The 16,292-nt window shown below is 37.0% G+C and overlaps 3 protein-coding genes across 4 annotated transcripts; 2 read left to right on the plus strand and 1 right to left on the minus strand.

The window, feature by feature from the left end:
• Positions 1-7,666: 7,666 nt before the first annotated feature.
• On the minus strand, positions 7,667-10,988 carry LOC122317425 (guanine nucleotide-binding protein subunit gamma 2-like). Of its 2 annotated transcripts, none has more exons than XM_043134519.1 (4): positions 10,648-10,988; positions 8,424-8,476; positions 8,073-8,117; positions 7,667-8,004 (listed from the first exon to the last, which is right to left on the minus strand). In XM_043134519.1, the coding sequence occupies exons 1-4, from the start codon at positions 10,783-10,785 to the stop codon at positions 7,941-7,943; spliced, it is 300 nt and encodes a 99-aa protein (XP_042990453.1). In that variant the 5' UTR covers positions 10,786-10,988; the 3' UTR covers positions 7,667-7,940. The 2 variants fall into 2 exon arrangements, with proteins under 2 accessions (XP_042990453.1, XP_042990452.1); XM_043134518.1 differs by having other exon boundaries at positions 7,667-7,982; positions 10,648-10,981.
• Positions 10,989-13,080: 2,092 nt separating this feature from the next.
• Positions 13,081-13,882, plus strand: LOC122316248 (protein FAR1-RELATED SEQUENCE 5-like). Its single transcript, XM_043132779.1, has 3 exons — positions 13,081-13,185; positions 13,259-13,370; positions 13,452-13,882. The coding sequence occupies exons 1-3, from the start codon at positions 13,081-13,083 to the stop codon at positions 13,880-13,882; spliced, it is 648 nt and encodes a 215-aa protein (XP_042988713.1).
• A 36-nt stretch (positions 13,883-13,918) lies between these two features.
• LOC122316249 (protein FAR-RED IMPAIRED RESPONSE 1-like) lies at positions 13,919-15,927 on the plus strand. The gene is made up of 5 exons (XM_043132780.1): positions 13,919-14,739; positions 14,799-15,073; positions 15,172-15,548; positions 15,629-15,775; positions 15,862-15,927. Exons 1-5 carry the CDS (start codon positions 13,919-13,921, stop codon positions 15,925-15,927), a joined length of 1,686 nt encoding a protein of 561 aa, XP_042988714.1.
• Positions 15,928-16,292: the final 365 nt, after the last annotated feature.

Below are 16,292 nucleotides of genomic sequence, written 5' to 3' on the forward strand. Positions count from 1 at the left end.
CCTGAATGGTGCGAACTATACCGTCACACATCTTCAATTTGATGGTACCAATACCAGCAATCTCCAAGGCATGATCGTCTCCCATGAACACAGATCCTCCTAAGATAGGTTCATATTGATGGAACCATTCTCTCCGGGGAGTCATATGCCATGTTGCTCCTGAGTCAATAAGCCAGACATCAGCGAATCTTCTTCTACCTTCAGTAACTGTTGTTGCCTCACTGTATAAAATTTCACCATCATCTGAGGTGCTTGCTACACAACCCTGAGCTTTTGACAACTCAGGGCCTTTTCCTTTGGCTTCTTCGTTTTTCTTGAGATGCCAACACTCCCTTTTGTAGTGCCCTTTCTTGCCACAGTGATGACATTTAACATTCTTCTTACTTTTAGATTTTGATCTACTCTGATTTTGACTCCCACTGGGGCCACGTTCCTTTGATCTCCCTCTCGTCATTACCAAAGCTTCAGCTTGTTGTGAACCTCCTGGTCTATCTTCTTTGCTTTTGCGTCGACTTTCTTCTTCAAGAACCGCAGCTGCAATATCATCAAAGACTAGAACTTCAATGTTGTTGGTTAAGTTGATGATGAGTTGATCATACGAATCAGGTAGACTTTGAAGTAGAATTTCAGCACGTTCACCCGTCTCTATGTTATGCCCCATTGCTGTGAGATGTGAAAATAAAGTGTTAAGGGTGTTGATGTGGTCTGTCACCATAGTTGACTCCATCATCCGAAGGGTGTAGAGTTTTCTTCTCAAGAAAATTTTGTTGTGTAGTGATTTGGCCTCGTATAATTTTGTCAGAGTATCCCATATCTCTTTTGCTGTCTTTTTCTCCACCACACTTAACAATACTCCATCAGCTAGTGCTAGGTGCAAATTAGCAATAGCATTGCCATCCATCTCGTTCCACTTGCTGTCATCAGTGATCTCATCGGGCCCATCTCCAATTGCCGTCAAGCAATTATCTTTCCTCAAAATTGCTTTTATTCTCATTTTCCACAATGAGAAATTACTCCCATTGAACTTTTCTATTTCGTACTTCGTCGCCATTATTGAAGATGCCTCCTTTCCACTAACTGGATCTAACTGTAGCACGAAAATCGGCTATAAACCTGATGCTCTGATACCACTGTTAGGCGCTTGTGGTACGGGACATACAATTACAACTGAAGTAGAAATGAGAAAGAATAAAAGAAATAATAAGGAATTCCAATTGTAGAAGAATTTCACTTATAACAAAAGGATTACAAGAATTTCTCTCTTGAATAAGGAGAGCAAAATTGACAATATCCTCTCTTATAAAAGGAGAAAACTCACTCTTTCTTATAAAAGGAGAGATAATATATAGGAGAAACCTCACTATTTTTCTCTCTAAAACTCTCTCTCTTTCTTTAAATTTTTCTTTCAAAATGGGATAGGTTTTTAAAAGCAAAAACATGTATTTATAGGAGTTAAAGGAGGTGGAAGATGGCGGAAGCAAGTGGAAGATGGTGGAAGCAAATATGAACGCAAGCTTGATGTATGTTGTCAACTAGCCACCATTTTTGACCCATAAAGGTGGCTTTGGCGGTGGAAGATGATAGAAGTAAGTGGAAGATGGCGGAAGCAAATGTGAACGCAAGTTCAACTAGCCACCATTTTTTACCCATAAAAGTCCATAAAAGTGGCTTTACCGCTACAACATGTCTCCTGTTGTAGTGCTGAAAACCAGCTGGCCTTTTTTACTTTTCGTTCAGCGTCCTAAACTTTCATTTCGTTGAAGAGTAAGTCCAGTGTAAAAAATGCTTTCTTTTCCTCTCCGCATTTCCATCCCTCCAAGCCCCCTTTGTTGAAGACGCCCGCACAAGAGAAAAATTGTGTTATGTCCCTTTCCGTTCCATTTCTTTTTTTCACCCACACGAAAATTGCATCCTGCATGTCCCTGCATTTCCTACGTGTGGAAAGCCCCTGCAGAAGTTTCCCTTCTTGTGTGTAGAGTAGCTACTTGTGTAGAAAGTTCAAAAAGTAGAGCCCCTACGTTGCGTGTCCAACTGTCAAGGAAAAAGTGGAATTTCATTCCCTTTTCGCATGCTGCGTCCGTCTAAGACAAAGAAAGTTGTCAGGCCAATATGCTGATCGGTTTTACATTTCCCTCAAAATATTTCTTTCTTTTCACACGTTGATTCCTTGCCCATTCTATCTAAACATATGCGTATAGGTCATAGTTAGAAGTATGAGTCATTATTTAAAAGCAATAAAAACAAGAAAAAGAAATAGCATAGATAGAAAATCAAAAATAAACTAAAAAGTAAAAATAGAATACCAAAAATATATTGTGCCTACAAGGAAATATTATCCAATTAAATCATAGGTTATAAAATTAAACATAAATAATGATATTAATTAATTTAAATCACAATTCATATTTGTGCCTATTAACTATTTTTCCATCTAAAATTAATAATAATGTCATGAACTAGTTAAAATATATTGGTTCTAAACGTATGAAATATGCAATATTTCAGTTCAATCACCTTTTTTTTTCTTTTTTTTTTTTTTATGGAAATATGCTTCATTGCATTTATTCAGTAAACGAAGTTACAACTGTGACTTATAAATTAGGAGAACTGGACTATAAATTAACTAACACAACTGCTCAGAAGCTTCCCCGCACACAAAGTAATAGACATTGTCTTAAAACTTCTAAAACTCTCCAAGGAGAGAGTAAACGCTTTGTATGACCAGAGATTTGATGGTACTCGTTCCATAGTATTTGTCTCCAACCGATTAGTATTAGAAATATATAATATGTCAATATCATTAAATATACTATTAAGTTAAACATAGATTTTAGCAGTCCACTCTATGCTTAAGGCACTTAGTGGTTCCGATGAACAGGGAGAAAAAAAAATAATTAATTTAATATGTATTTCCAGTCTTATGGTTTTGGGGCCATGATACCACGAAGGGGATGGTCAAAAAAGGACAGTTTGTATAAATTCTATAGATGATACTATTTTGATTAATCTGCTATAGCCTTTGACTATAAATGAATTTGAAGGAGGCACACTAGAGGAGGCAACCCAAAAATAAAAAAACATTTGAAGGAGATCTTTACTCCCCTTTATCTTTGGTTGGAGAGAAAAGCCAAAGTGAGGTTGAGGTGGTTGGTAATTGGGTGAAAGATGACATAGGGAGGTTGTCAAAGGGATGCCTATTTTGTGGAAGGTGGGGACAGATCTAAGCTTCTCATGACATTTACCCGCTCACTTGCCTAGGGTTGAGCAAAACTAGAAAAGCTTGACTCCAAATCTGACTTCACTTCGACTCTGGCTCTATTTTGACTCCTACAAAATAGAGTTAGGGTTGGATTTTTTTTTTTTTTTTCAATTGGAGTCCGGGGTGTCGCTAAGCTAACTTCGACTTAGATCCGATCCGACTCCAACTTTGATATTGTACATATATTATAAAAATATGTATTTATCTATATATTTATCATATATACTACTATAGTTATATAGTTATATAATTAGAACTTATATAGTTAAAGTCAATATTATACTAATATGAGCTAATTATTATAAAATAATATACTTATACTGTAATATAAATAGATTAATTATAGTTTAGTAGATGTAAATGTCATAGTATTGCTACCATACATAATTAAGTATAGAATAATTTAGACACTAGTATTTAAATAAGTCTAGTACAATAAGTTAATAACACAGATACTAATTTACTAAAGTAAAATAACACATAATATATACTAGAAAGTCTAGTATATAATTAAGTTAGAAATAAGTTAGATATTAGTATAATAACATGTAATTAGACATTATAGTATGTCTTGTGTAGAAATAAATTAGACACTAGTATAGAAATAACTAATAAGTCTAGTATAATAAGTTAAAAACACATAATACTAATTTAGTAAAATATAATAACATGTAATTAAATACTTGAAATAAGTCTTGTATAGAAATATGTTAGACACTAGTGTAATATAATAACATGTAATTAGACACTAAAAATAATATATAATACTATAATATGATAACATGTAAGTAAACACTATAGTATAAGTCTAGTATAAAAATAAGTTAAATTAGTATAGAGGTAAATTAGTAGTGAATGATTTAGTTTTAATTTTTTTATTTTTTGAAAAATTAAAAATTGAAAGTCCACAAAAAATTCTTTTTTAAAATAAATTAAAAATTGAAAGCCCACAAAAAGTTCTTTTTTAAAATAGGCTAAGTATGAAACTAAAAACAAAAGCTTAGAGCTAAAAGCCAAAATCCGACTCCACTCCCACTCTAACAAGTCAGAGTCGGAGTCGAAAGCTCCGACAAAGTCCGAGTCATAAGGGAATCTGACTATGACTAAGTCAATGATCACCCTACACCCACCTATCTATATAAAGCCCTAAAATAGTAAAACCTTAAGGCCTGGTTTAGTTATACAGTTTAGATGATATGAGATATTTTGTTAAAAGTTGAATAAAATATTATTATAATATAATTTTTTAATTTTGTGTGAGAATTTTATTATATTTTTTGTGACAATTTGTGAAAATTGTGATGATTATATAAGTGAGATAGTTTGGGTTTAGGTAAGCAAACCAGCCAGATTTTTCCATTTCATCTTCTCAGTTCTCCTTCCCACAACTCTCCTATCCCAACTCCCATTCATTTCCTTATTCTTCCAGTGCTTCTTCTTCTTGTCTTCATCTTCTCATTTTCTCAAATGGCCTCTAGTCTTTGAAGCTTTGGTCGTAAAGGGTCTCCAATTGCCACTAGAGATCATTGCATGTTTACGACTTTAATGATTTATGGCTTAGACATCGTTGCTCTCTAGTCTCGACCATTGGATCCATATTTTTTCTTAGATATTTCATTTTTTTGTTTAGATTAGTGTGACATATTTGTTGGATTTAAGTTTCGATGATGGCATTTGTGGTTTGGATCTCCATCTCCATCTCCATCTTTATCTCACTCTTTGTCACTCTTTTGGTCTTCTCAAGTGGCCAGACGGCCCATGGGCCAATCTGCTCGCCCGTTCGGCCAGGTAGGACAACCCGCCCACATATAACGGGGCCAGATAGCAAAGACAAAAAGACGCCTCTTACCTAAGCAGGTGTGGTTGTCAGGATAGCCAATTTAGAGTGGTAATATGTGATACGACCCGTTAACCTAACACGAACACGACATGATAAAAGAGGGTTTGGATTTAGACTTATCAAGTTCAGATCAAAACAAGTTGACCCGTTAATATACGATTTCTTAACGGGTCACCCGTTAGTGACCCGTTAAGAAAATAAAAATTACACTTCTACCCTTCTATCTAAAAACATAAAAAAGATAGAATAAAAAGCTTTTGTGATTTGTTTGTAACCTCACATGCATTGCAATGCTATTTGTAAATAATGAGGACTTTGGATAAGCAAAAAGATTTGGTTATGAAGTAAAATTACGGATAACTTGGTTATAAGAGTACAAGAAATGAATTTGGACGGGTTAACTAAAAATATAATGGAGTTGAACATCAACAAGAGCAATGAGGATGCTACACCATCTTCTGTGGGTTCATAATTTGTTTAGATTTGTATATGTATAATCATATTTGGGATTATAATGTTAATATTTACAATGCAGTATGCAGTATGCATGGTTTTATGAGTTTGTTACCTTGTTTTATTGTTTATTATATCTGGTATTGTTGGGATTTTCATTTTAATTTCGACGTATTTATTTTTGGATTATAATTTTGCAATTATAGTTAGTTTTATATTTTTTTATAGACATTATAATTTTAATATTTATATAAAATTAATCAAATCAAACGAGTAAACGGGTTGTGCTCGTGTCCATTAATATAAACAGATTAAAACGGGTCATAACGGGTTGAGTCGTGTCGTGTTATGTCGTGTTAACCTTTTCTTAGGATTCACTAACGGGTCGTGTCATGTCAACCGGTTATCTTAATGAGTCGTGTTTGGATTGACCCATTAACTGTAATGCACGTGCCTTGACACGACACGAATACAACTCGTTAACACGATTTGACATCCCTCGGGCCAACTACCCAGGTTCATAAGCGGGCAAGCCTAATCTAGAGACAAAATGAAAAGCCTAGAAATGCATATGTATAATAAGATTTGCAAGGGAGAGGGCAGGCAGGTGAGAGGAGGATTAGGGAGGAGCTGGAGGTCCTTCCTCTCTCTCTTCCCGAAGAAACTGAAACAAAGGCATTTAGAAGGTGAGAGGGAAGTGGGAATCTGGGAAGGAGCTTCTGTGTCACAAAAAGCTTTTTTCAACACAGTTGGAGAGCAATGATTACTCTTCGACTTCTTTTTGTTGATTAATGTTTTAGTTGCATTCAGTAAGTTTTGCAACCCATTCAAATGATAATGGTTACAAACAGATGGAATCCGTTGGAGAAGTTTATCGTGGCTCCACAATAAGCACAGTGGAATGCTGAAATTTAAGCCTTCACAGATGCATTGTATAAGATCAGCCATCATTACTAAAATATTGCAGAAAGCGTACCATGTCATTGTACAACTACAAGAGCCGTAAGACATTTCTGAGTTTAGCGTTTGGTGAAAGTGAGGGTGAGGACTCGGTGGGAAAGGAATCTTGATTAAAGGGTTAAGGAAAATGATAGGGGATTAGGGAATAAAATCTGGGAGTCTAACACGCATTGTCACGTCTACGTCAATAATAACATTTTTTTTTTTTTTTATCCCAAAACTTCGTCTGCTAGTCTGTCTCCATTTTTGACTTTCCCCATTTTTAACCCTCTCTTTCTCCACCACTTTATTGCCTCCCTCCAAGCCCAGATCTGAACTCCTGCCATCTAGTCTCTCCAGCTCTTCCTCTCTCCCATAATCAAAGAAACACATAAGCGGCAGGGAATCGGGAATCCATAAGCAGCAATCATAGCATCCGACAAAACAACCTTGAGCTCACATTCCAATGAAGAGTATTCCACGTACCAACTTCTTGAAAACATGCTAATTAATGAACCAACCACAGCAACTACAAATTAATTGAAGTCAAACTCGTATTTCACAGCATAAGCATGAACCTACCTCCCTGAATAAAAATAACTCAACCCAACAACCCTGCAGAACTCCTCAGTACACATCCCAAAAAGTAAACTAGCAAACAAAAATCCCGACTGATTCATTTTTGAACAAGCTCAAACTCTGCTCGCTAAATTCCCATAAAAGAATTGCGCGCGACTTCAATAATGGGGAGAGATGAATTGCTAAAGAGAGGAAATGATAGAAGTTTATATCTGGGCTTGAAGGAGGCAAGATGTGGGGAGAGAGAGGGAGAGAGGTGAAAATGGTGCGTGGCAGGGAGGGAGGGTTGAAACTTGAAATGGGTGAAAAGAGTTAGGAACGAGACTGCATCTGTGTTTATTTTTCTTTTTTCAAAAATGCTGAAAATCTTCAAAAAATTAAGAATCATATACTTGGTCGCATTTACTTTGGAGATCCAGGAAGAAACATTTTTTTGTGAGTTTTAACTGTAATGTTATCAGGAAATTTGTCCAAAACAAATCGAGAAAAATTGGAGAATGTGCATTTGCTTTGTTTCTGTCTTATTCAGCTCTTCGAAGCCGGGGGGGGGGGGGGGGGGGGGGGGGGGGGGGGGGGGGTGTTATGCCAGGCTGATCTGTTTGAAATCTTAAGAATTTCCGGACTACATACATTTCATGTACAATATTTATCAGCATAGATGGGAAATTGTGCATCAAATATGATCAAACTACACTCAAAGGTGGTGAAAATTTTAATCAAACATCTGCTAAACAAAAACTTCAATGTAACTTATGAATGTGGCCAATAAGAAGTATATCTTGAAGCCTCACGCAACAAATGGCAACAAAAATTAGATCCCCTTTTAGTTAAAGAATCCGGCACCTGCAACGTTGTGAATCCTGGGGTCCTTCAAACCACTGATCCCATAATGGGTTTACAGGGCCATTTGTTCTGAATAAAAATAAATTGATGGCTAAAAATTGAAACCGAGATCAGCACGCATATAAGACAGACAAAGTGAAAATAAGTGGTAGAACTTACAGTGGGAGTAGTGGATCGGGAATCATTTCTATGTTGCGCAACAATCTGAGAACCAATAAAAAAACAGGTTACCATGCAGTCCACAAATCTTTTGCCATATATTTTAGTGATGCTAGGTACAGCATATTCAAGGCGCTAATGGATGGAATGAGCTACGAATAAGTAAAGATATACTATCACTTTCCTGCACTTCCATGAAAAATCCAAAAGAAGAAATTGCCCTACAATACTTATAGCCTATTGGATGGAAAAGAAATATGAGGCCTCCTCTTCCACCTGCCTATTTTGGAAAGTACTTGCATTATTTTTTTTCTCTTTATTTCTTTCAAATAAATCGATTGTTATACTTACTCCTCACATAAGGTTGAGACATTCTCTGTTCTTTGAAACTCTTCCAATTCTTCCTGGGAAAATTTCATACGAAAGCAAAATAAAATAATAAGCTGCAAATTACAATTGTATGCATAAAACACAACAATGACTCCCAGCAGCAATCCTTTGCAAAGATTAAGGCAGAGATGAGAAAGGCATAAACTTCTAAACTACAGTGCCATCAACAGGAGAAACTGGCAAGCTGAAGCTAATATGGATGAAAAGGAACAAATCATCATGGCTTTCCTTCTGTCCTATTTTGTAAGTCTTTTTAGTAAGTAAAAAATAAAAATAAAAGAACTGGGAGAAAATGAAAGAACTGTGCGCTGTCCTATTTTGTAAATTGAATGAATTTTTTTAAAGAATTGGCATATATATAGGTATGTGAGTGAGAAGCAAGCCTATATTAGTGATCTACAGCTTCAAAAAACTTATGGCAGCAATCATTTCAAACTCAGCTGAATTAAATAAACTACCAAGTAAAACCTTGACCTTAGAATGGGGAAACTTAAGAAAGAGCTGGGAGAACATTGAAGCCCAGATAAATTTCTAGATGCTGAACACCCGTTGGACTCCATCGCCGGTGAGCATTTTCAATATCTAAGAGGATGTAGACATGTACCACAAGATTGCTTATGATTTCTCACCTAAACATGTGCATGGTGTACATATATGTAAAATGACAGAGCATGATAAAGTTCGGATTGGATATTATAGGTAAGAAATGCTGGAGAAGTGCTCAAATATTTAGAATAAGGCCTAAAATTATCCAGGAGATTAAGAATTTTGAATAACAAAAAACAAGACCTAAATGTATTAAGCAACATAGTGCTCCTACATATATTAGAGAGAAATCACATAGGCAGTTTTGAAAAGCTGACAAAATCCAATAGCATTAATGATTTAAGATATGAAGATATACAAGGGCATTGCTAGAACTTGGAACTTGTAGAAGAGAAGTGGATAAGCATTGAAGAAGTTGAGTGGTTAAAGAATATTTTTTATTTGACGACTTAATTATGCACTGGAGGGGCATATGCTGTGACATTACACCACACAAGCCACTCAAGAAATGCATGCATTGCCTTGGTCAAATTTATCTCAAACCTCCTCATAGCCAGCAAGAATCCAATTTCAGGTGCTCACTTCCATGCGTTATAAATTAGGATAGTAATTGAAGCGTGCCATCGTAACAGAGAAATAGAGATTGGCTAAGTAAAACATTTGCAACACATATAAATAAAGGTTCATTGCATCCCATATTCAGAAGCCATAACATGTTCAAGCAGTATGATTTTGATTAAACAGTTAACGCATGACAACACTTGGTCACCTGACTTTCTTACCAAAAAGCTCCTAGCATTATTTCTTATTTGACAACCCATCTAATATACATTCTCTAGTATTGTGTCTTAAGCACTTTTCATTTCGCATAAAAAATATGGGTTCATGAGCATTTGCATTGACATCCACATCCATCCAGCCCCGATTCTTTATTAGTGCCAGAAAACAACTGGCAAACCTTACAAATAAAGCAATTAGCAGCACTAATTCTACCATGGCCGCCAAAGCAAGATATTCCAACTTCTTTCCTTCACTTTGTTTAGACTTAAACTTAAGATCTACCCCAATCCCAGCTCCACCCATTACCATTTGATCCAACCGCCGAGTAGTAGGATTAATTTGGGCTGATCTTTCTCCACCCAAACCCAAGTTTTGATACAATATCAAGGCTTGGCACCAGGGTCTTGACTCGGTTTGTACAAGGTGAGGCGGGTCGGAATAACGCTTAGGTCCAAATCTTACCTCCCACAAAATGCTACAGAAGTGTAAAGGAATTAACCAAAACCAATATCAAGCAATACAGCGTTTCTCCTCCATCCGTACAGACCTTTCGGCTCCACTTCTTTCACAATATTTTTACTTCTTTAAGCAAAGGATTTCAGCAAAGTGTGAAATCCTTTTCTTATTATCTTCTCCGCCATCTTTTAGTAGCTACAGACGCAATACACACACACCCACATATATATACAAAAAACAAATTCTGGGTATGTCTTTTTCCAGCGAAAAAATTCCTGGAAACCAAAATTCCAAATTACAAAGGAAATGCATCTAAATCCAACTCAAACCAAAACTATAAATTAAAAAAAAAAATACCAACAACCGCAACAATAATGATACAACCAGAAGAAGAAGAAGTAACCTCTAAGAATCTGCATTCCTGTTCAACACGCTTGAGTTGGGCGCCAATCCGGTGCTTGCCTCTCTTATCAGCTGCTGTTGTGACCACTGAAGAAACAACGGTGGCTTCGTCCACTGATGACGCCGTTTCAGACGCCATTACCCAAAAAGTCAAAATTCAGAAGAGCAGCTACAAAGACGACGCACATCCCAAAACGGAGCTGCCCATTTTTCTTTTCCCACTTCCAACTTCGAATTGGAGGTTCACCCTTAATTTATATATTAATAATATTAGGTTCATGTGATAAGCATGCAATATGCAAGCTGAACCAAGTCCCTCCTCATCCGAAAAAGTTGCTTATTTTTTGTTCTATCCGTACAAGCCTCTTTGGACATATTTATTTTCTTTCGACCTATAAAATAATTCCAAGTTCTGAAAAAAAACAAAAGAAAAATAAAATATTAATAAGATATTTCTAATCCCAAACTATATAGTTAATAGATAATTATTAGGTTTCTTTCAATTTGTCTCGTAATGATTTCAAATAAGTTAATAATAATCTATACTCATTAAAGTGTTTATTAAGACTCGACTTTTTTCTTAAATTATCTTTAAAATTATATTAATAGCGCAAGTAATAAATGTTCTAAATATTTTTTTACTTTTTCTGTATTTTAAGAAATAAGAATTCATTATAAATCAACCAAGCAGTTTGGCCAGTACGATTGACAAAGACAAGGCTAAGTATTTTCCATTTCAATCCTAACGGCACTACCATCGCGGAAAGCTTCTGCATTTTTTGTTTTTTAGAGAATTCGTAAGCTACTTTATTTCACAAGAGTATTGATAGGATCAGCCATGTAGCGGTGTGCAATTTTGCACACCCTACGTGGCATTTGTTTTTTTTTTTTTTTTTTGGTAATTAACCGAAACGCACCGTTTTCGGTCATTTGTTCAATTTACCCATTTCGAATTCAAGATCCCCCCGCGTCAAATTCATTCCAGCCCGCGTCCATTTCTCCTCCCCACCCGCGTCGAATCTCGGTTGTCCACCGGCACCGGCGACGCTGACACCCAGCCTCTCTGCACAACGCCGACCTACCTGTGTCTCACAGCTCTCCTCCCTCCCTCTCGGCCGCCCATCTCCGTTTGTTTCTCCTCCCCGGTGTAGCTTTCCTGTCCTCATCTTACTGGGCATTTAAGGTGGATTTTGTGACAGCTCTCCTCCACGGTTGCTTCAGAATCGTCCCTGCTTCAGAATCAAGAAGCTGATTTCGAAATCTACATTTGTAGCAACAGGTCAGTGGTTTCTTGCCCTAGAATCGTCCCTCCCTATCTGTTGTATTTAAACCCAAAATGGATGGGTAAGTTTTGACTGCTATTGTTGATGTTTGGTTTGTGTTTGTGTTTGTAGTTTGTGCATAGAATGATTTGTGATTTTGGGTATTTTGGTTGGCTTCCATGGCACGTTTATTATAACAGTCGTAGAAATAATGAATGAATGAATGAAGTATGATTAATGCAAAATAGAAAAAATAATGATTAAGAATATATATACAAACAGGTTGTTTTGAAGCACAAAGCCATGATGATGTGATTGGTTAATTCGAAAAAAGCCTTAGAAAAGTTGATGTTGAGATATGTATGATAGCCTAGTTTGTTTGAAAGGAAATAATATCTAAAGTTTGATATCATTCACCAAGAAAGTAGGTTTTATGCATATTTATTTTCCCTCTGGAATTTTACAATTACAATGGCCATAATTGTGCATTGAGAGGAATGTTGGAGAATAAAGCAAGAAAAGGAAATCCTATTACAAAAAAACCCACATCGATTAATGGTTGAGAAAAAAAGCTTGGCAAAGAGACTCTCAATAAGGATGGAATTTATTTCTCTAGAAGATGATCATGCAGTACTTTTTGTTAGAACCCATTGAGAAGTTTTACTGATTTTTGTGTTCTAGCCTTCCTTTTCCTTCAAGCTCCAATCCATGCGCAGAAGTACAATAATCCCACTGCCATTTGAGTCACTTTTCATAGAATAACTCAAATAGCCCCACTTTTCACACCATGAATAATATGCTTAAATGGTTTGTATTTGTGTTCCAACAAAATAGATGTTTGTTCCTGAAACATTGTCACTCCATAAACACATGATAAGTTCCATTGAAAATTTTGCATTGAAAGGAAATGAAGAACTTTATTTCATTAAACTCTAAAATGCATACAAATTTCCAACAAGATTATGTAGTTTAGGCTTTACTGGAACAGTGAACACCATGAATAATACTTGCCCAATGGTTTTTATTTGTTTTCACTTTTCATATTCTTTTTTCTTCTCCTTTATTTTTTTTTTACTGTTATCAATTATGAGACGCTAATGTTACCTTTTCCTCATTTCATCATGCATGTGCTTTTCCTTTAAAGTGTCAGATCACTTTCTTCATTTTATATGATGGGGGAAGAGGAAGATGGAATGGCACCCAGACCCCCAACCATGGATTCGCAGTCATTAATGACATCCCAAAATACATTTGGAGATCCAAATGATGTCCCGGATGTGAGTGTGCATTTTCTTGCCTTTTATTGTTTTAAAAAAGAACATGTGAAGATAACTTATTCCAATTTTGCAGCATAATTTGTACCCTCCAAATTCGAGTAATCCGGAGTACTTCCAACAACAATTTTCTGCATTCCCAGAGTCTTCAGAAAATGTTGGTTGTACATTTTCTGATGCTGCTGATGGTATTACACTTAATTTTGCTTTCACTTTCATGACACTAATATTGATTTGTAACTAAACCATCTCCTTTCTTCCATGTATAGAAATGTTATTTGACATAAATGAAGATTTAGAGGGTACCACTGTTATCCCGGATGATGAGGTACGGGTCGAAACACCAAGAGCCGGCATGGAATTTGTTAGTGAGAATGAGCTGATGGACTATTATAAGAAATATGCCAAGCAAGAGGGGTTTGGTGTAAGGACACAGAGGACTAAGAGAGATGACGAAGGGAGATCCGTGTATGTTACTATTGGTTGTGCCCGTGGCGGAAAATACCAACCTAAGAACATTAATATGTCGAAGCCACGTGCGACAACCAAAACGGATTGTAAAGCAAAGATAAATGCAACGTTGAACAAGAACGACAAATGGGTTATCACTACAGTTGAAAGTGCACACAACCACATTACGGTCAGCCCCAAGAAGACAAGACTCTTGCGATCTCACAGGCATCTAGATGAGCACAGTTAGAGGATCCTCGACCTCAATGATAGAGCCGGTATTAGAATGAACAAGAACTATTTATCTCTTGTCGTTGAGGCGGGTGGTTTTGAAAATCTAGAGTTTCAAGAGAGAGATTGTCGGAATTTCATTGACAAATCTAGACACTTAAGATTGGGTAAAGGAGGTGGTGATGCCCTGTATGACTATTTTCAAAGAATGAGAAAGCAGAATGACGGCTTCGTTTCTTCCATGGATGTTGATGATGATGGAAGGTTACGGAATGTTTTTTGGGCTGATGCCTGGAGTCTATCTGCCTATGAGTACTTCGGAGACGTTGTCACCTTCGATACGACGTACCTAACAAACCGATACGATATGCCTTTCGCTCCATTTGTTGGCGTTAACCATCATGGGCATTCCATACTACTAGGGGCGGGGTTGCTATCGAGCGAGGACACACAGTCATTTGTTTGGTTGTTCCGCACATGGTTGGATTGCATGAATGGTCAAGCGCCCAAAGCCATCATAACTGACCAAGACCGGGCAATGAAGAACGCAATCCAAATTGTATTTCCGGAGACCCGCCATAGATACTGTCTATGGCATATAATGCGCAAACTCCCAGAGAAGTTAGGATCTCATTCCCATTTCAGCACGGGATTGAAGACCTCAATTCAGTCAGCATTGTATGATTCTCAGACCTGCAGAGAATTTGAGGAGATGTGGGGTGAACTTCTTGATAAGTATGATCTTAGAGGTAATAATTGGCTCAACTCGTTATATGAGGAAAGGAGTTATTGGGTCCCCGTTTACTTGAAGGATGTATTTTGGGCGGATATGAGCACGACACAACGATCAGAAAGCATGAATGCTTTCTTCGATGGGTATGTCCATCTGGTACCACTTTGAAGGAATTCGTGGACCAATTTGATAATGCTTTAAGAAAGAAGGTGGAGGTAGAGACGACGGCTGATTTCAACTCTAGTAACCAAATGATCCCCTGCGTTTCCCCTTTCAATTTTGAGAAGCAGTTTCAGAAAGTATACACAAATGCAAAGTTTAAAGAGTTCCAAAAAGAGTTGATGGGCCTAATGTGTTGTAACTGCACACTGGTAACCAAGCAGGGGTGCATTTCAACCTTCGATATATTGGATGAAATATCTATTCATGACTGCAACAAAATTGTCCACTACACACTCTACTATAACGAAGAGGAATGTGAGTTAAATGCACGTGCGCATTGTTTGAGATGAGGGGAATTTTGTGTCGACATGCACTTAAAGTTTTGCATCTGTCCCGAATTAATGTGGTGCCAGATAGATATGTGTTGGATCGCTGGAGGAAGGACCAGAAGAGGACATACACATTGATCAAAAGTAGTTATGATGATGTGCGTGCCAGTGGAGATTCATGGAGATATGAGATGGTGGTTAAAAGATGCATGAAATTAGCAACAAAAATTTCCCCGAGTGATGAGCGAGTCAATGCATTCTTGAAGGTTGTGGATGACTTTGATTCAAGATGTAATGATGTAACCTTTGGGACGACATCCGAATCAACGGAAGTAGGACCGAATGTGGACACCGCGGACAAGGGTAAGAAGATATTAAGCCCCAATGTGGTCCGAGGGAAAGGAAGACCCCCAAGTAAAAGAAAGGTTCCCCCTGTGGAGAAGATTACAAGAAAGAGAAAGGTAGTTGCTGTTTTTTGTAAATCTCTATGTTAATCCCATAATTTAGCATTATTCACCACGGTTTTTCTATGTTAATGTAGGCCTGCAGGAAAATATTACATGATCAAACACAATTGGGTGACACCACGACATCTGAATTCATGGACCAATCTAATGATGGAGTTGGTGTTGGTGTTGGGACACAAACCAGCTCAGTCACACAATTAAATATATCAGGAAATCAGGAGGTCTTCGGAAATTGGTTACATGTGTATTTGAAGATATTTTTTGTCCTTTAAGTTTTGACTTGTGTAAAGCTCAACTTCTTTTACAGCTCAGTTTCACTTCTTTCAGATATGCGGCGATAATTGATTTGCTGCTTTTGTGTCGGTCATGGTAGTTGCTGCTTTTGTGTCGGTCATGGTAGTAGTTGATTTAGAAGATATGTCGGTCATGGTAGTTGCTGTTTTGGTGTCGGTCATGGTAGTTTTGTAAACAAGGCTACAAAACTGGTTTTGTAAGTCCTTAGTGCCCTGGGCCGTCTAGTATATGAGAATGCAAGGTTTTGATTTCCTTTTTATGTATTAGAGGGTAGGGTGTCTTGAAAGTGCGAAAGGTGGGGACTATGCCTAAGCGGGTGGTTTTTGTGTGGAGATGCAAAAGAGTGCCAATATGGGTTTTGTATTTTTGTACAATTTAAAGTAAGTTTTGTGTTGAACCGTGAATACGAAATACCAAGCAGGTTTTTCTGTAGAGATGCAATAT

Source organism: Carya illinoinensis, chromosome 7 (assembly GCF_018687715.1).
Source record: "Carya illinoinensis cultivar Pawnee chromosome 7, C.illinoinensisPawnee_v1, whole genome shotgun sequence".
NCBI classification, from domain to species: domain Eukaryota; kingdom Viridiplantae; phylum Streptophyta; class Magnoliopsida; order Fagales; family Juglandaceae; genus Carya; species Carya illinoinensis.

Coding starts and splice junctions, on each gene's coding strand:
- LOC122317425 (XM_043134518.1), bottom strand. CDS start 10,785: ATGGCGTCTGAAACGGCGTCATCAGTGGACGAAGCCACCGTTGTTTCT. Junction 8,118..8,423: donor GTCTCAACCTTATGTGAGGA/GTAAGTATAACA, acceptor ATTGGTTCTCAG/ATTGTTGCGCAACATAGAAA. Junction 7,983..8,072: donor CCCGATCCACTACTCCCACT/GTAAGTTCTACC, acceptor ATTTTTATTCAG/AACAAATGGCCCTGTAAACC.
- LOC122316248 (XM_043132779.1), top strand. CDS start 13,081: ATGGGGGAAGAGGAAGATGGAATGGCACCCAGACCCCCAACCATGGAT. Junction 13,186..13,258: donor ATCCAAATGATGTCCCGGAT/GTGAGTGTGCAT, acceptor CCAATTTTGCAG/CATAATTTGTACCCTCCAAA. Junction 13,371..13,451: donor ATTTTCTGATGCTGCTGATG/GTATTACACTTA, acceptor TTCCATGTATAG/AAATGTTATTTGACATAAAT.
- LOC122316249 (XM_043132780.1), top strand. CDS start 13,919: ATGAACAAGAACTATTTATCTCTTGTCGTTGAGGCGGGTGGTTTTGAA. Junction 14,740..14,798: donor ATGAATGCTTTCTTCGATGG/GTATGTCCATCT, acceptor TAATGCTTTAAG/AAAGAAGGTGGAGGTAGAGA. Junction 15,549..15,628: donor AGATTACAAGAAAGAGAAAG/GTAGTTGCTGTT, acceptor ATGTTAATGTAG/GCCTGCAGGAAAATATTACA.